At 44.0% G+C, this 23,974-nt stretch overlaps 3 protein-coding genes across 3 annotated transcripts; 1 reads left to right on the top strand and 2 right to left on the bottom strand.

The window, feature by feature from the left end:
- Positions 1 to 8,588: 8,588 nt before the first annotated feature.
- On the bottom strand, positions 8,589 to 10,150 carry LOC135643071 (U-box domain-containing protein 21-like). The gene has a single exon (XM_065159625.1). It carries the CDS (start codon positions 10,024 to 10,026, stop codon positions 8,713 to 8,715), a length of 1,314 nt encoding a protein of 437 aa, XP_065015697.1. The 5' UTR covers positions 10,027 to 10,150; the 3' UTR covers positions 8,589 to 8,712.
- A 743-nt stretch (positions 10,151 to 10,893) lies between these two features.
- Positions 10,894 to 14,147, top strand: LOC103992183 (actin). Its single transcript, XM_009411794.3, has 5 exons — positions 10,894 to 11,138; positions 11,697 to 11,765; positions 11,992 to 12,385; positions 12,977 to 13,590; positions 13,741 to 14,147. The coding sequence occupies exons 2-5, from the start codon at positions 11,706 to 11,708 to the stop codon at positions 13,804 to 13,806; spliced, it is 1,134 nt and encodes a 377-aa protein (XP_009410069.1). The 5' UTR covers positions 10,894 to 11,138; positions 11,697 to 11,705; the 3' UTR covers positions 13,807 to 14,147.
- A 4,866-nt stretch (positions 14,148 to 19,013) lies between these two features.
- Positions 19,014 to 20,611, bottom strand: LOC135642460 (putative clathrin assembly protein At1g25240). The gene has a single exon (XM_065158623.1). The coding sequence runs from the start codon at positions 20,363 to 20,365 to the stop codon at positions 19,199 to 19,201; it is 1,167 nt and encodes a 388-aa protein (XP_065014695.1). The 5' UTR covers positions 20,366 to 20,611; the 3' UTR covers positions 19,014 to 19,198.
- Positions 20,612 to 23,974: the final 3,363 nt, after the last annotated feature.

Genomic DNA, 23,974 nt, shown 5'->3' with positions numbered 1-23,974 from the left:
AGCACTCTCTGAAGTTCCCTCCTTGTTGCTGGATGACGATTCCTATAAGTTGGACGAGGAATTCCATGGCCTTTCTTGTCAACAGCTGTGCCTTGGTTTCGAAGTCTAGCCTTCATTCTTGACTCTTCTCCCTCAGGTTTACTTGTCAACACGGGCAGTAGTGGAGACTTACTTGGACTGCACTTGTCTTTACGGATGCTCAAACGCCACTCGTCGGTCGTGCACTGTAAAGACTATCCGCGTCGTTGTTGTTGCATCGACTTTGGGCACTTCCATTAGAGATTGGAAAAGATTCATTATGCTTTACTACTTTCTCGTGATGAGTCCACAAATAAAGCTTCCTCCAAATTTCATTCAGCAGAAACCATTGTATTGTTGCGATCATTTTGAATTTGACTATATGAAGTGAATTATAGAATTTTTTTTAAGGTAAATGATGAAATTGAGATTTGAATTCAAAATCTTAAGATAAACTGTCAAGATGTTTATCAGTTAACTTAGTTGACATCATGATATCTTAAACCCTTAATTTTTAATAAGTGAAAAATCTTATACACTATCATCAAATCAATATTTAAAGCACATTTAGTTTTGTCTATAAAATTATATATATAACACTTACACTAATATCAAACACTACTAATACACTATTTAGAAGTTTCAACACCTCCCAACTTGCCTACAAGCCAAAATTAATATTCACCTTCGCTTTATCATATGTGGCACCTATTCAATTATGCCAATCAACTCCTAACACCAACCTCTAAGGTAAGCCTAAGCACAATTCAATTAATGTTATAGCGAATCAGCGATATATAGACCTCATTGTCATACATCACCAAGTGATCAAGGCAACAAGATAAACTTTGATATTAATTGTTGCTTTCCAATATAAATTAACTTAAATTTGTACCACGTGTAAACTTTTCTTCGGACATCCATCGTATAGATGTGTACTCGAATATTTACATATTTATTATAATAATCATTAACGTTAAAAAAAATCATAACAAATGCATTGACAACAACAATAAGAGTAAGATAACAATAATGTTATGACAAGACTATCATAAAAAATCATTCTATATTGTATTGACAATGATTTCTAATAATAAATGGTAAAACAAATTCAATCTAAAAACTTAAGTATGCTAAGTTTTGAGATAAACCTAATATGTGGAATCAAACTTCTTAAAGTCATAACATTTTTATTAGCCCTCTTTTACCATATTTATATGTGGTTCAATCGTCTCCTCCTTATTTGTATGAGTAAGTCAAATCGTAAATTAGACCTATTTTTTTACTTGTTATGAACGATGTTTAGTATATTTTTTCATTCACTCATTTTCATCATGAATATTAGCTTTGATATCATATTGAAATCGATGATGAGTGAATCAAATTAGTTAGGATTAACATATATATGATCTATCACTAATTCAATACAAAAACTTAAATTGAGTTGAATTAGTATCAAATTTTGATATATATTTTAATTATAAATAATTTGACTCGGACTCAAAGTTTGGTAGACGTCTTTGACCTAACAAATGACATGAAAATTTTCATTTACCAAATTTCTCGAGGTAAGAGAAATGTAGTCCGACTTATCGTAGTGAGACATCAGCTATTTCTTCTTCTTTTATATCTATACATAAGCTCTTGCACCCGTTGATATTGTCTAGCACAACAAAGACTAACTAAACGTACATAATGATAGAAACGATGATCGAGGTACTTTTACTTGTGTTGCTTAGAAGACAATGATGGATAGATGACAATAATGATAGATTGATGAAGTAATACATATGTAGGCCTTAATTATAATGCTCTCAATCCAACGAAAAATTAAGAGTATTACAATGTCGTAATTTTCATAAGTTCCTTTATGAGAAATGCAAGGCTAAAATTTATACAATTAAGTTACCATCCTATATTTACACACTTGAATAAAACATTTATCTCTTATATTTTCATAACATATTCAATAAATTTAATTACGTTCTTAAATGTTCATAATGTCCAAGTGTATATAATAAACTAAAACTTACTGTTTTAAGATCAAAGCAGAATGATTTTGAAAGCTTATTGAGTCTTGATATCAACGTAAGTTCTCAAATGAGAAAAATTATAACATTCTGATTTAGTGATAAATCAAAAACGGATTAAAATTTAAAATGATTTAGGTTTTATAAATGTATAATTGTTAATATCAATTTAAGTATTTTGAGCTATTGACTCAAGTTCAATAAAATTAATAAATAAATTATCCCGTAAAAATTATGAATGTTATACTCATGTGTTAACCTTTTGGAGTTTCAGATTACCCATGCGTTTCATGAGAACTATCTTAATTTTCATACTTGGATCTGATAAAAAATACCATAAATAAAGATTAAGCATAATTTTAAACTAAAATTATATATATATATATATATATATATATATATATATGTAAACATCTCATGAGATAGAATGATGTTAAATCTGAATGAGATTTCAAGTGAGACATGATCTCATAAGTTACCATAGGCCTTTACATTTAGCTTTATTTTACATAAGTCCTCTCATAGTCACTCTTTTTTTATATGGTCATTAGAGAGGTTCAAACCTAAGAAAAAAATCTTAGAGATTAATAATAATAATATATATCAGAAACTCAACAGAAATTTATGTGATTTGACATTTATTATCGATATCAACAGAAAAACTAAACTATTCATTTATGATATCAGTTTAAAAGTATTATTGGACTAAACTTCAAATTAAATACAAATTCTTTTGTATACTCTCTCATATAAATTTTAAAATATATTTTTTTTCTTTTTTTTTTTGAGATATAAAGTAAAATTAAACATTTATATATGAACAAATACTAGTATGGCCAAGGAAATTAAATGAAATCACAATCAAATAGAATACCAAGATTTATGTAAAAAATCTCTCTAATGTGAAGGGTAAAAATCATGGGATAAACTAAAGATAATCCACTATAAAATTAATGAATATATAAATCTCGATCTCTTGCCTAAAACTCTAGCAACAATCACAATAAAATAACTAAGATACAATGGTCACGTCACTGTGTACAATATCTAAATTCCCCCAAAGTAATCACAGCAAGAATATACTATAGATCTGATCTAATCTGATATGAAAATACTACTGGATTATTAAGAATAGTCTCTTTGCGTTGTCATTGGTTTCTTCCCTTTCTTTCTATTGTTTTTATGTCTTTTTCTCATTCTCCTTGAATCAAGTTGCTGTTGCCAAAAATTCATGGTTGTAGTTTTTTTTTTGCCCCAAAATCGTAACCCCCGCACCCCTCTAACTTTGATCTAGGGTTAGGTCAAAGGGGGTGAGCTGTGGGTTAAACATATGGGCTGATAGCCCAACAACCTCTCCCTTTAGCCCATAAGGGAGGTTGTCCCATACTCCTCAATGTGAAGTCATACTGACCAATTGTTGGTATATCTTCTACCTTTTTTTTGCTAAAGTCTTTGTCAATATATCTGCTCTATTGTCATATGTGTGAATTTTCTGAAGCTGCAACTTCTTCTCCTCAAATATATTTCGAATCCAGTGGTATCTGACATCTATATACTTTGACTTGGAATGAAACATTGGGTTCTTATACAAATGGATGACACTCTGGCTATCACAATGCACCACATAATTTTTCTGTTTCAGCTCCAATTCTTGTAAAAATTCTTTCATCTATAATATTTCTTTGTATATCTCTTTGATGTAAACTTCAATCTAAATCTGTGTAACCTATCAACACAAGTGGTCTACCTCCAAAGCTTAAATAAACCTTAGAGCTCCCTTTGAGATATTTAAAAATCTACTTCACTATTACCAATACTCTTTGCCTTGATTTGCAAGAAATCTGCTAATAACACCCACTGCATATACGATGTTCGACCTCGTACATACCATTGCATACATTAAACTTTCATCTACTAAAGTATAAGGAACCTTTTGCATCTTCTCCTTCTCCTCATCACTTGATGGACTCTATTCTGAGCATAACTTAAAGTGACCTGCAATAGGAGAACCAACTGGTTTTGCATTGGTCATACTAAATCTTTCCAATACCTTCTTGATGTATTTCTCCTATTATAACCAAATCTTCTTGTTTTTCCTATCACGGAAAATCTACATACCCAGTTTGCTTTGATAGCCCCATGTCCTTTATTGCAAAAAACTCACTCAGTTCCTTCTTCAACCTGTCAATTTTAGACATATCTTTCTCAAGAATAAGCATGTCATCAACATAAAGTAAGAGAATAATAAAATTCTCACCAAACCATTTGATGTACACACAATGATATGAAGTCATTCTTTTGTATCTATTTTCTGTCATAAATGAATCAAACTTTCTGTCACATTGTCTTGGAGCTTGCTTTAGTCCATACAAGCTCTTCTTTAACTTACAAACAAAGTTCTCTTTACCTTTGACTTTGAAGCCTTCTGGTTGCTCTATATAAGTTTCCTCCTCTAAATCATAATGAAGAAAAGCTGTCTTCATATCTAACTGCTCAACCTCCAAGTCCTAGCTAGTAGCAATACCAAGAGCAACACAAATAGAAGATATTTTAACAATAGGAAAAAAAATCTCTTCAAAGTCAATACATTTCTTTTGACCAAAGTCTTTCACAACCAATCTAGTTTTGTACTTTGGTTGAGAATAATATTCTGGAGTCTTTAACCTGAAAACTCACTTGTTCTTCAAGACCTTCATTCTATTTGGTAGTAGCAACAAATCATAGGTGTGTTTCTTCTAAAGAGCATTCATCTCTTTCTGTACGGTAACTAACCACTTCTTTTTCTGCTCACTTTCAACTACTTTCTGGTAACTCTCTGGTTCACCCGCATTAGTAAGCATCACATACTCATCTGTAAAGTATCTTCTGGAAGGTTGATATTGTCTAGAAGATCTTCTCAACTAAGGTTCTGTAGGAAGTTGCTCTCCAACTTCTTCTTACTCAATATATCCTGTAGGTGTATCAACATCAGGCTCTACACCATCTTCCTGCACATCTCTCCCATTACTCTGATATATTGGAGGAGTAACTATGTCATAATCTGCTAATCCTTCTGTAGAAATCTTAGCTAGTGTCTTCTTCTTCAAATCTTCAAAGGTTTGATCTAAAAAAAAACCACATCTCTGCTTCTAAATACCTTCTACTTTTCTGGATCCCTGTAACCAAACTAATTATGTGAGTAGCCAAGAAAAATATATTATTTGGTCTTACCATCTAGCTTGAACCTCTCATTGTCTAGAACATGTATAAACGCACGACAACCAAACACTCTCAAATGCTTGTGGGAAACATCTTTTCCTGACCATACATATTCTACAACATCACCATCTAGGGTCGTACATGGTGACAAGTTGATCACATCAACTGCAGTCCTCAAAGCTTCATCCCAAAACTTTTTGAGTACCTTGACTTATGAAAGCATATATCTGATCTTTCGATGATGGTGTGGTTCATCCTCTCTGTTATACTAAGGTATATCAGGAACTATCATCTCATGTAGGATCTCATGTGACCTGCAATAATCATTAAATAATCTTGTGTACTCACCACAATTATTTGATCTTACACATTTCAATTATCTTTCTATCTCTCTTTCAACCCTGATATGAAACTCTTTGAAGATATTAATAACCTGATCTTTGGTTTTCAAAGCATATGCCTAAACTTTCCTAAAAAAATCATCTATAAAAGTGAGAAAATAAAGTGCACCGCTTATACCAGGAACATCAACAGATCCACCAAGAGTTTTTATCCTCAAAAACCACATACATCTGTATAAACACAGTCTAAGACATGCATTTTTCTAGATAAAGCAGGACTAGAAAATAAAACTATGTATTGTTTACCAGGCAAACAATCAATACAAGGGTTCAAATATATTCCTCTGAGGTCTGGTAATACCTCTCTCTTGGAAAGAACTTGCAGCCCTTTCTTGCTAATGTATCTCAATCGCCTATGCCACAACTCGATGCTGAATTATTTCTATGTAGCATTTAATTGCTCACCATAAACTTTAGCCTACAACTTGTACAAAGTGTGACATTTCTTTCCACTAGCTATAATAAGAGAACCCTGAGCTTCCATTGCCCTTTGTAAAATCTGTTATTATAGTTTTCATCATCTAGCCTTCCAACTGAAATTAAATTTAGCATCAAGTCAACCACATGCCTCACATCCTTAAGCACCAACTTATAGCCAAGGTTGATCTTTAAATAGATATCACCTATGCTAATGATATCGGTCATGCCATAGTTGCCCATCTTGACAACACCAAAATTTTCAGACGTGTATGTAGCAAAAAACTTCCTTCATGGTATAGCATGATAAGAAGCACATGTGTCAATCACCCACTCAAGATCCTGATACACACAAGAAAAAATATCATCAAAAGGAGATAAAATCAAATAATCACCATCCTACACTATAGCTATGAAATTATCTTTTAACTTTGTATGCTTCACTTTTTCTTTTTTTTTTCTTACTCTTCTTAGGTTACTTGTATTGATTCTTGTAATGTGCTTTCTCACCATAGTTATATTAAACAATATCTTTTCTTTATCTAGAATTGCTTCTACTCATGCATGAACTGTTTCTAGACTTTGACCTTCCTCTGTTCTTTGAAATAAGTGCATGTGAATCATTATGAGATGTTGCTGAATTCTTTCTTCTCAACTCCTCATTCAACAAACTGCTTGTTACTTGACTTATAGTCACAACACCATCTAGCATAGAATTATTGAGAGAAACCATTAATGTCTCTCAACTTTCTGGTAATAAACTAAGAAGTAATAATGCTTACAACTCATCATTAAAAGGCATTTTCATATAGGATTACTGGTTAGTAATACTCTACATTTCATTCAAATGCTTAGCAATAGAAGCACATTCTCTATATTTTAGGTTCACAAGTTTTCTGATCAAAAGAGCTTTGTTGCTCGTTGTTTTTCTTTCATAGAGACCTTCCAACTTTTTCCAAAGAGAATATGCAGAAATTTCAGTAAAAACATGATGAAAGACACTATTATCAAGCCACTGTCGAAACCCAACTGTTTTTGGATCTAACCTCTTTCACTCATCATCGGTCATAGTTATGGGTTTTGCACTATCCCCTTGTAAAGGTCAATACAAATCTTTGTAATACAAGAGATCTTCCATTCTTGGTTTTCATATCATTCAATTGTTTCCATTTAAACTAATTATGCGAGAAACACTATTAGCCTCTATATTTAAACATAAAATTAAATCACCACAACTTTGCCCCGATACTAGTTGATGGGGTGTAAAGTGAAACTAAACTTTTGTATATGAATAAATACTGGTAGGTCATAATATGTAGCGAAATTAAATTGAATCGCAATCAAATAGAACACTAAGATTTACGTCGAAAACCCCTCTTGTGAAGGATAAAAACTATGAGGTAAACTAGAGATAATCCACTATAAAAATAATGAATATACAAATCTTAGTCTCTTGCCCAAAACCCTAGTAACAATCACAAGAGAATAATTGTGATACAAGGGTCACGTCTGTGTACAGTATCCAAATTCCTCTGAAATAATCACAGCAAGAATATACTATATATCTTATCTAATCTAAGATGAAAATACTGCTGGATGATTGAGAACAGTCTCTCTGCATTGTCCTTATTTTTTTCCCTTTATTTCTCTTATTTTTCTATCTTTTTCTCTTTCTCTTTGATTACAGTTTTTTTCTGCCCCAAAATAGTAGCCCCCATACCCCTCTAATTTTGATCTAGGGTTAAGTCAAAAGTGATGAGCTGTGGGCTAATAAAGCTCACCTTGGGCTGAACATATGGTCTGACTGTCCAACATCCTCCTCTTCCAAGACATATAGAAAAACATAACATATTTACATAACAATCAAAATTGAAGTTTTTTTATTTTCTTTCTTATAAAAGTCTTTCGATATTAAGATTCCATATCCTCCCAAAACACCAATACCAATACAAATGATCACGACTCCAAAAGCACTTACCAACCAAAACCAAAAGGTCCATCACGGTTCGACCACCCACAGAGTATTGCACAACTGACCCAACAACAATGGTGGCTTTTGTCCAAGAGAGTCTTGTGTTGCAGAACATTTTTGTTCTCATGAGTGCTCAAGTCTTCATGGATAATAATTGTTTGTTACAATAGAAATCGATAAGTATTTTTGGCGCCATCCGGTGATCGATCATCCTATTTTAGAGAAGTTATTGGTGTCATGGATGGTATTCTGCATGACAATTTTTTAGGTCAATCCCAGCTTGCCGTAATATAAAAGTCGCGTTCGTTGACCACATATATAGCTGGGTCTTAGTTGATGGTTGTTGAATGTGAATTCAAACGGGACGCCGATTATGTCCCGTTCAAATGGCAGTCAGTCCGAATACTATGCCTACTTGGCGAACTGTCAATTATTTGGACCGGTCAAGTCAACAACTGTTGTTCGTCAACCTCTTTAAATACTTGCTACACTTCTTCTGGGATTCATCAAACTAAGATAGCAAGCAGCATTACTCGAGCACATTTCTGCACCTTGTGAGAAGCTAACTTGTGTATTCATCACTGCGAATCATCGTGTGCAATTTTGTACATTGGATCGATCGCAATCGAGATATTCTACGTGCTCTTTGTCTACAAAATGGTGATCATCTACTCCATTAGAAGGACCTTTTTAAGCCCCTCAGATCCACTGTTTCAATGCATTCCGAGCTCCTCTTTTTCCGATTCAGAAGCTTCAGCAGATCACTGACCTTCTCCTTGGTTGTTCCCTTGCAGCCAACCTGCAACAAGAGCAATAACTTCTGGAAAGCCCCCGCTTGAAGCGCCTCCACCACTCGCTCTCCCTCGTCGTCATTCTTGCAGAGCTTCCAAAGGGCCGACACAGCGAACTCCGTCTCCATGTCGGCGACCCGAGACGTCTTCTTCACCAGCACCGGCACTGCCAGGGAGTGAGCACTAGCCATCTCCCTGCCTCTGCTGCAGCTTAAGACGCCATCCAGCACTCCCAACGCCTTCTCGCACATGCTTTTCTCCGAGTCGACGAGGATCTCCAGAAGCAAGGGGACGATTCCCATCTCCACGAACCTCGCTGCGATCCGTTCGCTGGAGGCCACCAAGAAGAATGCGGTCACCATCGAGGCATTGGTGGCTCGAGGTGATATAGGCTTTTCGATTAATTTCACCAATGCTTCGATCAAACCATCTGTTCTAGCGACGACTTCGATGCGGTCCGGAGTCGAAGAAGAAGCGAGCTCTTTTAGCACCAGGGTTGCATTAAGCCTTCCTTCCAAATCCGCGGACTTGAGAACAGACACGATGGAGTCCAAAGGCTTGGGTGACGCGAATTGCAGATATGAGCCTTCATCAAGAGGGAGGAATGCGGCCAAAGCCGCAAGGATCTCATCCATGACACCTGCTCTGGGGTTCTCCAATGATTCAGCCGCCAACTCGCTGAAACAGTTGGAAAGAACACGACCGGCGCCGCCCGAGATGATGCACCTTCGATTCCGCTCGCTTTCCCTGCCCAAAGCTTTGATCATTCTGGCCAATTCGCGACACCGTGCGTTGTCGCCGCGACGGCAGGCAACACTGATCTCGGACAGCAAGTCCGACACCTGGGTCGGGGTCACCGGAATTCTCGGCGTCGGTATCCTCTCGATGCCCAAGCAGCGGTTGGCAACGCACCAGTCCTGAATCATCCTCCGGATCGAGTGGTTCGGCACGAGGTCTTCGTTCTCGAGCGCTTGCTTGGTCACTGGGCACGTCAGGTTCCCGAGCTCGAGCCACGCCTCGATGCTCCGACGGTCGTATGTGATCCCGGTATGCAACGTCACCGGATCCTTCATGAGATCGAGAGATATGGGGCACCGGAAGGCGGCGGGAATCAGTTGCTCCGCCATCGAGTTGGCGATGGGAATCCTCTTCACAGAGGGAATCCTTGAGCTAGACATCCGTGCGGTCACCGAGGCCATGGAGAGAGAAGGCGGCCGTATGGAGCTTAACTGACTGTTCGCTGCTCTCTGCTGAGACAAATCAGGATCGAAGAAGGAAGAGAGGAGAAGAGAAGGGGAATGGTATGAGACGAGAGTGTAGGGGAAGAGTTGGGAGGCATTTGAAGGGGGTGGGTATTGAAACGGAGGGTGAGGTTGGTTTGGCTTTGAACGTTGACCGTTGAAGGACCGACGTGGTGAGCCCGCGGAAGAGAAGCGGTCGGAGAGTTTGACTCTGACGAGCGAACTTGGGAACGGTCGCGCGTTTGACGTGTCAAATGAGTCGGTGAACTGCTCGCCTATGCTGTCTCTCCGGTCGCGCATGTCATCACCCTCATCACTTTCTGGGATAATGTTTGATGTCCCCAAACTTCTGCCCCACGATCCTGAAGCGTCGTAAGCCATTGTCTCACAAAGCTCAACCGTGGGACCCGCGAGCGGAGCCCCATTAATCAGGTTTGCGAAGGAGTCGCATGGGATGGGTAAAACTCGTACGTCCACGTAGTTACAAGTATTATGCCATTAATTCATTTATATTGTTTGGCATGGAACGTTGACGCAGTTCGTTGATCCAAAAATCTGATATGAACTTATGCTTGTCCAATGTCCAACATTCAATCAAGTATATATTCAACACATAATTAACAGAGTACTCGAATTCATTTCAAAATGAACTCAGATATTTATTTTCATACACATATCCAAATTAATTCAATTAAGTATATTCAAATATAATTTTAGTGGATTAGGAGGGTCGGCATTAGGACGCGGATTCCTCATCTAACCCAAACGCGCCGTCGGCCGGGTTCGTGTTAATGAGACGCCAAGCCGTGGGTTTCCGAACCGGTTTGCCACCCGAACGCACCGGGTCGTGGGCGGAAGAACCGGGCGGCACGCTCCAACCTCGGCAGCGCGCGACTCGGGCTTCTTACCATCCCACCTCGCGCCAGCATTTGCCCGCCTATTTCGATGCCAAACGCCGTCCCTTGACGCAAGCAAGCTTAAGAGCCCCAAGGTCGGAGAGACGCAGGGAGAAATCCTAGACTCGGAGATCGCTGCATCATTATTTTTCCCTGCCTGTCCATTTCTTGGTGGTAAGAATCAACAAACTTGATCCCACTCCGTTTTGATTTCTGGATTTCCTGGTTTCATCTCTCCTTTATCTACTTTTTCATTGCGATGTGCGAGAAAATGACACTCGAGTCGGGAATAATTTGTCCCTCTTATTATGTTATGCATAGTAGACTTCCGACTCCTAATAGTACTCTTAAATTAGATCGGGGATTGGGGTTATTCGTCAGATATTGTAGAATATTGTTGTTATTTAACCGTGAAATGTAGTTTAAATGAGTCGCCTTGTTTGGCTGAAGCTGCTTATTATGGTTATTGAAGCCATCTTGCAGGCAACTATCAATGGGTGCTGAAACTTTTTTGCTAGAATTTTGGCAGTTTCTTGTTAATTTTGGAACTTATATTGAGATATAAACAAGTATCGGCACATAGGAATCAAGTCAATGACTAGTGGATCTAACAATACTCTGAACTTATCACCTATGTTTGCTACATAAATTGCACATGTAAATTTTTCTTGGGTTCTTTCTGATTTGATACAAGTCTCTTCTTCTCAACCTGGCTTTCCGTTTTCCTATCAGAGGTAGAAGATGGCAGATGGTGAAGATATTCAGCCTCTCGTGTGCGACAATGGAACTGGAATGGTCAAGGTATAGCTTGCCTTATTCCTGACAATAATCAATGACATGATTCATTTCTTGGCACATGATTTTGTATTAGAACTATGAAATGTTTAAAACAATGTTAATGGCTTCCATTTTTTTCTCTCCTCGTTGATCACCATTCTGTAACTAAGAGAACCTTATTCTTCATAAAATACCATTGACATGGCTGTCGATACTAAATGATGTAAATTTGTGTTCTTTCATTCTTTAGGCAGGTTTTGCCGGAGATGATGCGCCAAGGGCTGTTTTTCCTAGCATTGTGGGTCGACCACGACACACTGGCGTGATGGTGGGTATGGGCCAGAAAGATGCTTATGTTGGTGATGAGGCTCAATCCAAAAGAGGTATTTTGACACTGAAATATCCAATTGAGCATGGTATTGTGAGTAACTGGGATGACATGGAGAAAATTTGGCATCATACTTTCTACAATGAGCTCCGTGTGGCGCCTGAGGAACACCCCGTTCTTCTCACTGAGGCACCTCTTAACCCCAAGGCGAATCGTGAAAAGATGACTCAAATCATGTTTGAGACCTTCAATGCTCCAGCTATGTATGTCGCCATCCAAGCCGTGCTGTCTCTTTATGCTAGTGGTCGAACAACAGGTAACATTATTTTCACCTATAATATGTCACTCCAGAATGGTTCATTTTTATGGATTCTGCATATTATGTTTGTTTTAGTTTTCAGTGTAAGAAAAAGACATCTATAATTGTGGTTCATAGATTGTTATATAGTCCATGGAGAAGATTAACTGATCAACTGGGAGAGTGTGGATGCGTTATGAAAGGGATTAGGCTACAGTTTGAGGCAGCATATTAGTAAAATTTGCTGTCTCATACAAACAAAGATCTATTTGATTGATCTAGTTCATCTTGAACTCGCTCGAGCATGCTTGTGCATGTCCGTAAACCATATAGCCCTGTTCATTTAATTATCTTTTGTCCATCAAGGCAGTGACCTCTGTGCCATATGCAGTATCTTTAATATTTTGAACAGCTGAGCCATTCACCTCTGTGCAATGATAAACCATCTTTACAACATGAATTAGCTGAGCTAGATATATACATACAAGCTGGGATAACGTTAAAGATGCTTGAAGATAGTATATATGGAAAAAAATATTCAATGCTAAGAGGCAGAATTATGCTAGGGTGGATTAAAACAGTTATCTAATGTGATATTAACATCCACAGGTATTGTGCTCGACTCTGGTGATGGTGTCAGCCACACAGTTCCTATATATGAAGGGTATGCACTCCCGCATGCAATTCTTCGTCTAGACCTGGCAGGTCGTGACCTCACTGATGCCCTCATGAAGATTCTGACGGAGCGTGGTTACTCTTTCACCACCACAGCAGAACGTGAAATCGTTCGAGACATCAAGGAGAAATTGGCTTACATTGCTCTTGACTATGAGCAGGAGCTGGAGACGGCAAAGACCAACTCATCGGTGGAGAAAAACTATGAGCTACCCGACGGGCAGGTTATTACCATTGGTGCTGAGCGATTCCGTTGCCCTGAAGTTCTTTTCCAGCCATCCATGATTGGGATGGAAGCCGCAGGCATACATGAGACTACATACAACTCCATCATGAAATGTGATGTGGACATAAGGAAGGACTTGTATGGTAACATTGTCCTGAGTGGAGGATCCACCATGTTCTCAGGCATTGCGGATAGGATGAGCAAGGAGATCACTGCACTCGCACCTAGCAGCATGAAGATCAAGGTGGTTGCTCCACCAGAAAGGAAGTACAGTGTTTGGATTGGAGGATCTATCTTGGCATCCCTTAGCACTTTCCAACAGGTCTATTCTACTATCAACTTTATAATAGTATGCCTGCTCATTCTTTGGGGATTAAATGCTATAAGATATGCAACCAATGTTCCTTTCTTTCTTCTAATATCTTATAAGTCTGAACTGGAATTACTCTTGACAAACTATTATCCTTTGCAGATGTGGATTGCTAAGGCAGAATACGATGAGTCCGGCCCTTCGATTGTGCACAGAAAGTGCTTCTAAATCTTCTACACTGGAAGGGATAGGAAATAAGATGACCAACAACATAAGTGGAGAGAGTAGTTCAGTATTCTCAATGTTCGTTTTTCCTTGTATGATGGTCTGGACAATGATGTGAGATGCTGTTCTTCCTCAGCCAAATATGCAACCATCCTCAATTCTCTCGGTGTCCTTTTTCACTATTGATGTTATTTGTTCTTCATTTAGTTTGGTTTTAAATCCATAAGCAAAGGGATGGTCAATGATTCTGATATAAACATGGTTCCAATATGTTACCTTATTATTTTTGTTCAATAAGTGCCACTTGTCATTTATATATTGAAAATGCTGTGGCTCTACTTTTATTGTTCTCTATTATTTTAGGCTTCTTTTTTTGACTTTTTCTATTACCACAATTACTGGCTCCAATTTTCTAGGACTAGTATTTGAATTGAATCTCTTGATGTGCTATACTGTCACGGACTTAGCTGGTTTTGTCTAAGTCGTGCGGCACCCTTGCGTGTCCGTCCGCAAAGATCAGCCTTCCCGAAGCATCACATTGTCCCTTAGGACCAACAAAAAAGAGAACGGGTTAGAGAGAACACCTCAATCGGGATCCATAAGCAAACATCTCCGAAAAACACTTCATAGACAATGCAAATTACAAACAGACTTTACAAGCTCTGAACAGTGGCACAACAAAGGGTAAAATGGTCCATTACAGACCGAAAATCTCTCGCATGTGTCCACATGACACAACATTTATTTACAAGCCTAAAGAGGCCACCAACCCAACTAAAGTGGGACTATTAAGCCTTCAGCCGCCCCTCTACCTATTGTACAAGGCATGAACATGTCAAACGACACGGACATATATAAGCATTACATCGAACACCTTGTTTAGAAGTTTGTCCGTGACATTCTCCCCCACTTATTCCTTCGACGTCCTCGTTGAAGCCTTTGTCGACACTGCAACTCCTCGCTTTCGCTGAGTCTTCAATCTTCTGCTCCATCTACAATGCGCCTCCTTGTCACGAACAAACTTCTAAACAAGGTGTTCGATGTAATGCTTATACATGTCCGTGTCATTTGGCATGTTCATGCCTTGTACAACAGGTAGAGGGGCGGCTGAAGGCTTAATAGTTCCACTTTAGTTGGGTTTGTGGCCTCTTTAGGCTTGTAAATAAAGGTTGTATCATGTGGACACGTACGAGAGATTTTCAGTCTATAATGGATCATTTTACCCTTTGTTGTGCCACTGTTCAGAGCTTGTAAAGTTTGTTTGTAATTTGCATTGTCTATGAAGTGTTTTTCGGAGATGTTTGCTTGTGGATCCCGATTGAGGCGTTCTCTCTAACCCGTTCTCTCTTTTGTTGGTCCTAAGGGACAATGGGATGCTTCGGGGAGGCTAACCTTTGCAGACGGACACGCAAGGGTGCCGCACGACTTAGGCAAAACCAGCTAAGTCCGTGACAGATGGTATCAGAGCGGGACAAGCACTCATAGAAACACTTAGCATGCAAACGTGGGGGACCTAGCAGGGCTGCGTTGAGGGCAGTCAGCACACGCGCGACCGTTTGGGGGAAAACGGGCATGGAGATGTAGGGAAAAGGAGTCGCTCGGAGGAGCGGGCATCTGACATTGGCATTCAGAGGAATGGCTAACCCTTCGCGCAAGAGGCACCACGAGAACAGACAAGCTTGGAAGAATGCGGAGAGCACAAAGGTTGGGATGGCTGAGTTTGAGCTACGGTTCAACGTTGACAACAATACTTGATGGTGCTCTAGGCAAGCGAGGCGCTTGGCAAGAATGAGACAATGCAAGGTGGAATGAGTTGTTCAGCGATCGAAAGAGTTGTGCAAAGCTCACAGAGGTGAGGGGAATTGCTAACTCAAAGAATTCGGTACTTATGCATGGGCTTGTATGCGGACGATGGAGTGTTCGCGGCCATCCCTAGGCGACCGAGACTCGGCGCCATGGAGCATTGAAACTTTCTCTTCGGCATGTGAAGGATACGTCTGTAGGAGGCTGAAGGGTGCAGCGAGTTCAGCATGTTGCTAGGCCTTGAGTGGTGTAGTGGGGGCTGTATTGACGGGGAGTCGCAATCTAGCAAGTGCGTTTGCAGGAGGCAGAACAATGCACAGTTTGTTCAGCAGATCGGAGTAGTCCAAGGGGATGGTGGTCTCCGAAACGAAGAGAGATGTTGCTCCAATGGGACAGTTATCCAGGAGGGATAAGTCCCGGCTCTCCAGAGGGAGAATCATGTGAGACGGACCTCACATGTTGAAGAGGAGTACCTCAACAAATAACAACTCCACGAAGCTCGATGGACTGAGCAAGCGGCGAGGAGTCGTCGCATGATCTCGCTTGAGAGAATGCATTGGTGGGTGCATTGCGAGATCAAGTGGGGGAGCGACCTAAAGCAACTTAAATGAAGGCACACTTGGAGTCGATGTGGAGATCGAACTCAAGGGAGGGCTGACCCATGGAATGGTGGGCATGAGGGCCACCATCGACTCAATGCAAAAACGATGAGCGGAGCAACTTGGGTGTAACTTGGCGAAGTACCCAAGCCGCATGAAGGGAGCCAGCAGAGAAGTTGGAACATTGAGCAGAGGCACAGTGCTTTCCTTAGATAGAGGTCAAGGACATGAACTCTTGTAGAGGCAAGAGCAAGATCATGTTGTTCCATGAGTCCTTCATTCTGACAGAGTGGACTCATCTTGCATGGTGCCAAAGATGAAGGGAGCTTCTGGGCACATGCACCTTATCTCGGAGGAGCATTTGATGGAGGGACTAAGGCAACTCAATTTGCGGAGGCGAAGTTGGGTTTAGAAGGCCTTAGCACGGGGCAAGAGGACGCAGAGGCGGGTACTCTTGAAGAATATGCCACAGTGTTGCCATTCAAGTTGCCATGAAGGAAGCGGTGTGCAGCAGAGATTGTGCTGGTAGGGGCAGAGGCCCAGGATCCAGACAATGGTGTACAAAATACAGTGAAGTCGGTGGACTTCGGGAGTAGGGCCATGGGCATGGCAACGCCATGGTACCGCAGAGGCGGGACTTCCGTGAAAGTCATTGATCCCTTGCTCTCATGGAGGGAGAGCGCTTGGTCATGAAAGGGGCTGAAGAGGTGGAGCATGCAGAGGCAATCTCCAAGTACCGAGATAAAGCTGAAGGGCAGAGGCCGAGGAACTTCGTAAGACCGGTGTCAAGGAGCTTCTCATCAAGATAGCCGAAAGTGAAGGACTTCGGGTCATGCAAGAGTGCATAACCAAGGAACGAAGCAGGTAGTACGTGGTGCTGTACCTTTGCTACTCAGTGGAGTAGGCGGCAGAATTGATGGAGAAGACGGTACAATCCCAGAGGCGACCAAACCTATGAGATTGAGAAGGTGAATCACATTAACTAACTCAACGCAAGGAGTGCAAACACTTCAAGTGCTTCAGAAGTGTGAGCAAAGAGCAGGCGAAAGCCAGTAACCAGCTCGATGCATGGAGTACAACCTCGAGGAGGCGGGCGAAGTCAAGTAACCTTTGCCTTCTCAACTCTTAAGAGAATGGGCGAAACCGAGTACCCCAATTCTCTTATCTATCCAGCGGAGGAGCTCTGCATAAGTTCAAAGACCCTTCGAAGATAATGGAAGACAATAGTTGTCAAATCCTCACCAACGGTGATCAGTGCTACTGAGAGTAGATTGTCCGCTTTATTTCCCAACGAAATGCCAATCGAAAGCGGAAGTGATGTGAACCTACTTGGATGTGACAACTAAGTGAAAGAAGAGTCAATGAGCAAATTTTGTGGAGGAAGGACCCAAAACTTCAGAAGTTTGCGAGACGATGCTCGTTAAAGCTCCAACAAGCATCCACCCAATTCAAGCAGCATGAGGAATTTGAGAAACTGGCGCAGTAAGAATGGTCTTTTCCTTCATCTGGGGGATCCGCAGGAATCAACAAAGATCAACACAACTCAGCCAACCCCACACCAGAGTCAGAGTCATTGGTGAGTTGAAGCAGCATGGCGGATCAAAAGGTTCGACTACTAAAAAACAGTAGCGGAGAGTAGCTGGGAGCCAGGATGTCACGGACAAACTTCTAAACAAGGTGTTCGATGTAATGCTTATACATGTCTGTGTCGTTTGACATGTTCATGCCTTGTACAGCAGGTAGAGGGGCGGCTGAAGGCTTAATAGTCCCACTTTAGTTGGGTTGGTAACCTCTTTAGGCTTGTAAGTAAAGGTTGTGTCATATGGACACGTGCGAGAGATTTTCGGTCTGTAATGGACCATTTTACCCTTTGTTGTGCCACTGTCAGAGCTTGTAAAGTATGTTTGTAATTTGCATTATCTATGAAGTGTTTTTCGGAGATGTTTGCTTGTGGATCCCGATTGAAGTGTTTTCTCTAACCTGTTCTCTGTTTTGTTGGTCCTAAGGAACAATGGGATGCTTCGGGGAGGCTGACATTTGCGGACGGACACGCAAGGGTGCCGCACGACTTAGGCAAAATCAACTAAGTCCATGACAATACGGAGGTGAATAATTCTGTAAACTATTGTTTATCGGATGAATTCTCTGTTTTCTCTTTATTTTTTATTTTATTTGGCCTTCACAACTTTGTTTCTAAAGAGTGGAGAATCATTCTTTTCTATCTTTTTATTCATGAAGGAATTCTGAACAAGTATTTCATAGACATGTGCAACAAAGCATATACTTGTGCTGAATTATCATCCTTTGATCCTTCTCCGCAAACAAATGTGTCAGTTTAATATGTAATGTGGAGAGTCATTCTTAAATCTGCTGGCTGTCCAGTGTTCTCTCAATCAGTTCAACCTAACATGACGAGCTCTAAAGGAGCAATCCTAGGAAATCAAGTGTGTTCGTTCATCAAAGCTCTCTCGCATGCCAGGTGCTAAGCGAAGGAGAAGCTGAACCGATCGAGATTGATTTAGAATTCCAATTTCTTGTAGAAATGTTCTCAAGAAATAGAAATGGAGCATTCCAGTTTATTTCATGCAATTAGCGTATCACCAATATATTCTCTACAATATCGAAGATGTTTTCCTGTTTATTAAGGGTAAGATGATAAGGAAGAACATGTTGGATGACTCACGCAGAAAGAATATTAATATTCCTCTAAATTATTAGAGCTATACGCACTTTCTAACGTCAGAATTTTCGGTCTCCATAGCGAATGCTTTATATACAAGAAAAGAGCAAGGTGATAAGGAACAACAATTTGAGGCACGAATCGTAGTTTATATGGACGCCACGTCCGTAATTCGTGCCTTTATTCGGGAACCCCCTCGCAACGCGTTTCTGGGCAAATATTCGCTCAGCTAATTCGGTCGGAATGCAAGTATTAAGCGACGTTAATTAAGCGACTAAACCTCCCAAGAAACGAACGAATGGCATTTGTGTAACTACAGTGAGATCAGGTCTCTGAGATTGCCATTCGCGACAGTAGGGCCGGGTTTCTCCACCGGGGCCCACAGCTTGGACGGTGAGATTTGGTCCGGGAAGTCGAGGATCGAGTTGACGGAATGGTTCTCGTCCTCGAACACCACCCACTCATCGGCGGTCACCGTCATCGAACCCCCCTCAGGCGTCTTCCTGTTCCTTTCCTCTGCCTCGTCGTCGCTTCCCTGAGTGATGCACAGCATCATCCTCTCGATGTCGTCCATGTCCTGCTCGGGAATTCCCTCCACCGGCGGGAGCTCCGCGGCGTTGAGCACGCCCAGGGCACGGCAGAGTTCGAAGTAGGCCGAGAGCTGCGCGCTCTGCGCCCTCGCTCGCCGCAGGACCTGCATTCCCGCCGCCCGCCTCCGCTTCATGGCCTCCGTTGTTGCCTCGGGTTTCGCCGGGTCGGGGCCGAGGACGCCGACGAGGAAGTGAGCGATGCCGCTGCAGATGCCGCTGTAGACATCGAAGATCTCGATCACCGCGCAGTCCATGGCCTCCAGGACGAGCTCCACCTCCATGCCGTCGGCGTAGGGCCGGATCTGCATCAGGAGGTCGAGGAGGAGCTGTAGGCTCTCGAGCCTCTCGAGGTCGTCGTCGCCGTTGCCGTCCCGGTCCTCCTCAGTTTCCGAGAGGGGGGAGGCGGATGCCGAGCCTTTCAGGGCGGGGAGGAGGGAGCGGTGGTCGAGGAAGCGAAAGTACGCTCGGATGAACGCGGAGAAGCCAGGGGAGTCGGAGTAGCGGTCGTGGAAGTCGGAGAGGTCGAAGGGGAGGCGGCCGACGCGAGCGGCAGGGGGCGCGTCATGGGAGCAGAGGATGAGGCCGTGGGCGAGGAGGAGGCATTTGAGGGCGACGGGCCAGGAGCGCGTGCGGGAGGCGCGGCGGGCCACCGTCCACATCAGGGACGCGAGGAGCGAGGACGGGGCGGCCCGGGCCCACGCGAAGACACGCCCCGCGTTCTTGTAATCCACCGATCGCTCGTCATGGCTGGTGGCCCGGATCACCGCCGCCTCCATCTCCGGGCTCCGGCGGTAGAGGTGGCGGGCGCCCATCGCCCTCGTCACGCAGATGCTCCACTTGTCCTTGGCAACCGCCGTCGCGCGGCGCCACCATTGCCTCGTCGACGTCATGGTGCCGGGAACCTTCTTATCGCCAAAAAGGTAAGATTTTGCTCGAGAATTTCCTGCCGTACGTCTTGGCAAGGCGAGGAGAACAAAAGCAAGGAGATTGCGGTGAGACAACGTGGGTGGCACGAAAGCTCGAAAGACGAAAGAGAACGGAACGATGGCCGGACAGAAGAATGGATCAATTGTTTTAAGTGGTGGTATCTTTATTTGGGAAACATCCAGCCTGGCGGATCACCAAAAAGGACCGTGTTTTCTACATCATTTTGTTCTCAGAAAACATACTCCGATAGGCCGGAATTCTTTATTTATTTATTTATTTATAGGGGGTTGTGATATAACTCTGAGAAACACTTTTGGCTTTCGTGATTTCCAATTTGTATCCGTTAGAAAATGTTTTTTTATTGAATGGTGATCGCTGCGTGGACCCAAAGCGACCACATGGTTCGGCGTGTCGGCAACGCGTTAGACATTTTCGCAAACACTTAGCCGACTCCCAAAGAAGCAATAAATAAACAGCCGACTCCCAATCTACAAGTTGCCGACGGAGTTCCTTAGGCTCCAGATTCCGGTTTCCTTTCCCGGTCATCTCCTTGTTGTCCTGCACATGGCGATGCCACGATCACTTGTGTTGAGATAAATTTGAATCATTGATGTTACCGTAAGTAACTTTTGATTTGAAATAAATTAATGATAATTGATTCATATTAGTCCTTTTTTCTAGATTAAATAAAAATATAAATAGTAGTGTTACGGTAAGTAACTTTTTAGCCGTGACTTCGGGGTCGACGCGGCTGGTTCAGGGCTCCAAATGATTCGGATCAGACGTGACTCCCTTTGAAGTCCCGGGGCGACGGATGCGGGGGATCTCGCTGGGAAATTCCACCTTGTCGAGCAGGCTTAACAGCGGTCGGGTGCCTGCACACAGGTCGGGTCGGTAGCTCGGCCCGACCCCTCCGACGATCAAGTTAGTGGGGAGAAGTATAGTATTGAGAGATTGATTCCCTTCCCCCCCCTTTTCTGTTGGGAGCCGGGGGGTATTTATACAAGGGGTTTGATGTTACCTGATGGGCCATCCTACAGGAGGAGGGTCGTACCTCTGATGGCGTCTGTCGTCGTCGCAGGCGTTGCGCGGAGAGCCGAGCTTCGGTAGGGTGAGGGGAGCGTCGGTCTGCCGAGGGGGTTGGGTACGGTGGGTGTGGGCGCATGTCGTGTCGTCATTAACGTTCGTTCTGGGGCAGTGTGCCGCACAGGGTGTTCGACGTGGGGGGATGTATTACGTCAAATCCGGGGTGTTATGTCAGGTCAGTTTTTTACCCCTATCATATGCCCCATCCGAAAGGAGCTATGCGTCAGTTTTGCATGTGGGGAGTCTGATGCATAGCTTCCTGCTCCAGGCATGTTATTCGTGTGGGTCTGAGAGGCGTGCCGTAGACGGATCGGTCGCGTGAACGCTTCTTGAGCAGCGCTAGGCCGAGACACGCAACTCTATCGGGAGGCCGAGCAGGGTTGGACTCGGGGCCAATAGAGCCGATGAGGATCGAGAGTCGAGGGCAGAGGAGCACAACGCAGGCGGGGTGACCGCGCAGGTGTGGCTCGAGATGGCGTAAAGCCGAGGGCCGAGGAGCACAACGCAGGCGGGGTGACCGCGCAGGTGTAGCTCAGGATGGCGTAAAGCCGAGGGCCGAGGAGCACAACGCAGGCGGGGTGACCGCGCAGGTGTGGCTCGGGATGGCGTAAAGCCGAGGGCCGAGGAGCACGACGTAGGCGGGGTGACCGCGCAGGTGTGGCTCAGGATGGCGTAAAGCCGAGGGCCGAGGAGCACGACGCAGGTGGGGTGACCGCGCAGGTGTGGCTCGGGATGGTGTAAAGCCGAGGGCCGAGGAGCACAACGCAGGCGGGGTGACCGCGTAGGTGTGGCTCGGGATGGCGTAAAGCCGAGGGCCGAGTAACACGACCAAGTGGGCAGGACGCGAGGACGCGGCCTCGAGCACCACACAGCTGAGGAACACGGCAGGTGGTTGGGCCGCGCCGTGATGAGTCTCGGCAGAGATTCGACCGAGGCGCTTGGTGCAGGTAGGCTGTAACCGAGGTGATGGACTCGGGCGTAACACGACCGAGGCGATACTTGGCTTTTGATCAGTGTTTGGTCGTTTTGACCATTGTGCGGACGCGGGCAGCCGAGTTGCCTTTTGCCTAGGGAAGATCAAAGGGCCACGCCTTTTGGGCGTCGTCGGTTTTCGAGGTTGATATGATTAGGGGCTCCGTACTTCGCACCGCGCTGTGATTAAGAATCGTGCCAGCCGAAGTTATGGCGATGTGGCTTTTGTGTCTTCGCAGCACATCTCAGGAGGGGAAGGGTCGCCGCTTCGGCGGGAAATAGGCTATAAATAGCGATCCGTCGGTCTTTTTCACTTCCTGGTACCTGCATTCGCTTCAACCCCCTCTTTGGGTGACTTAGCCTAGCACTCTTCAGTCGCCCTGCCTTCCCAAAAGCTCGGTAAGGATGGCTTCCCCTCCGTCGTCGTCTCCTTCTTCGCCGCCTCTTTCCGGTGTCGCCGGTGAGGAGGTGGCGTTGGCGAGCCCCCGCTCGTCGTCCGAGGAACGGGCCACCAAAGCCCTTGAATCGCTGACGTGGCCACACGACCTCGACTCCACCGTGAGCGAGTCATCGCTGGACCTCCTTCGGGACCGTTATGGTATCCCGACGGAGTTCACGCTCCTTGCCCCTGAGCCGGGGCAGCGGGCGTACGATCCCATTCCTAGGGGCTTTGCCCTAACCGTAGATGCCTTCGAAGCCGGACTACGCCTACCGTTCTACCCGGTCATAACCTCCTGTGTCGCGTGGTGGCGCATTTCTCCTTCTCAGATGGCGCCGAATTCTTGGCGCTACTTGGTGGCGTTCCTCGGGGAATGCTACTACGCCCGAATCACCCCGAGCCGGTCCCTTTTTCTTTCCTGTTTTCGCCTGTCCAAGGGGTCGGGGGGCTATTACTTGTCCGCCCGACCTGGTTTCCGGGTCAGCGGGGCTCCTTCCAGCAACAAGGGGTGGAAGGAGCGCTTCTTCTATGTCTGCCATCCGGAGAGTTGGAGCTTCGGGCTCCGGTGGGCGGCGCGCGCAGTTGATAAAATTGCCCCGTCCTTGGATGAGGGGGAGCTCCGAGCCCTTCGAAGATTGAAGGAGATCCTCCCGTCTTCCAGAGTCATCCGAAAGATGACCGAGGCGTGGTTGGTCGAGGTGGGCTTGAGCCCGGTACCTCGAGGTATGCCTTGAGAAGGTGGCGGTAGGCACTCATGTTTTATTTTCCTCTTTCGGGGTGCTCACCGAGGCCGATGTGTTTTCACAGAGATGGTGAACCTTGCTGCAGTGCGCGGAGGACGCGCCCCGTCCGCAGCATCTCCACGGCGTCAGGTCGGCCTGGGCGCCGGCACAAGAGAGGCGCCAGTGGAGCTCGAGGATGCCCGCCCTCGGAAGAAGGCCAAGGTCAGTGCTTCGAAGAAACCGACTCCCCCGCAGGCTCAGCAGAGCGTGGGGGCGGCGGAGTCGGGCTCGCACGACAAGCGAGGGCGAGGTCGGGGCGAGGCAGGCCCGAGCAATGAGGCGGGGAAGGCGCC

Source organism: Musa acuminata, chromosome BXJ3-7 (genome assembly GCF_036884655.1).
Source record: "Musa acuminata AAA Group cultivar baxijiao chromosome BXJ3-7, Cavendish_Baxijiao_AAA, whole genome shotgun sequence".
Classification (NCBI taxonomy): domain Eukaryota; kingdom Viridiplantae; phylum Streptophyta; class Magnoliopsida; order Zingiberales; family Musaceae; genus Musa; species Musa acuminata.
The sequence above is the reverse complement of the archived record's forward strand: the minus strand, read 5'-3'. Positions and strand labels throughout refer to the sequence as shown.

What these genes read in the sequence shown, in the direction of transcription:
- LOC135643071 (XM_065159625.1), bottom strand. Translation starts at nt 10,026, where the DNA reads ATGGCCTCGGTGACCGCACGGATGTCTAGCTCAAGGATTCCCTCTGTG.
- LOC135642460 (XM_065158623.1), bottom strand. Translation starts at nt 20,365, where the DNA reads ATGACGTCGACGAGGCAATGGTGGCGCCGCGCGACGGCGGTTGCCAAG.
- LOC103992183 (XM_009411794.3), top strand. Translation starts at nt 11,706, where the DNA reads ATGGCAGATGGTGAAGATATTCAGCCTCTCGTGTGCGACAATGGAACT. An exon ending in ATGGAACTGGAATGGTCAAG is followed by an intron (nt 11,766 to 11,991) that starts GTATAGCTTGCC and finishes TTCATTCTTTAG; the next exon opens with GCAGGTTTTGCCGGAGATGA. An exon ending in TGCTAGTGGTCGAACAACAG is followed by an intron (nt 12,386 to 12,976) that starts GTAACATTATTT and finishes TAACATCCACAG; the next exon opens with GTATTGTGCTCGACTCTGGT.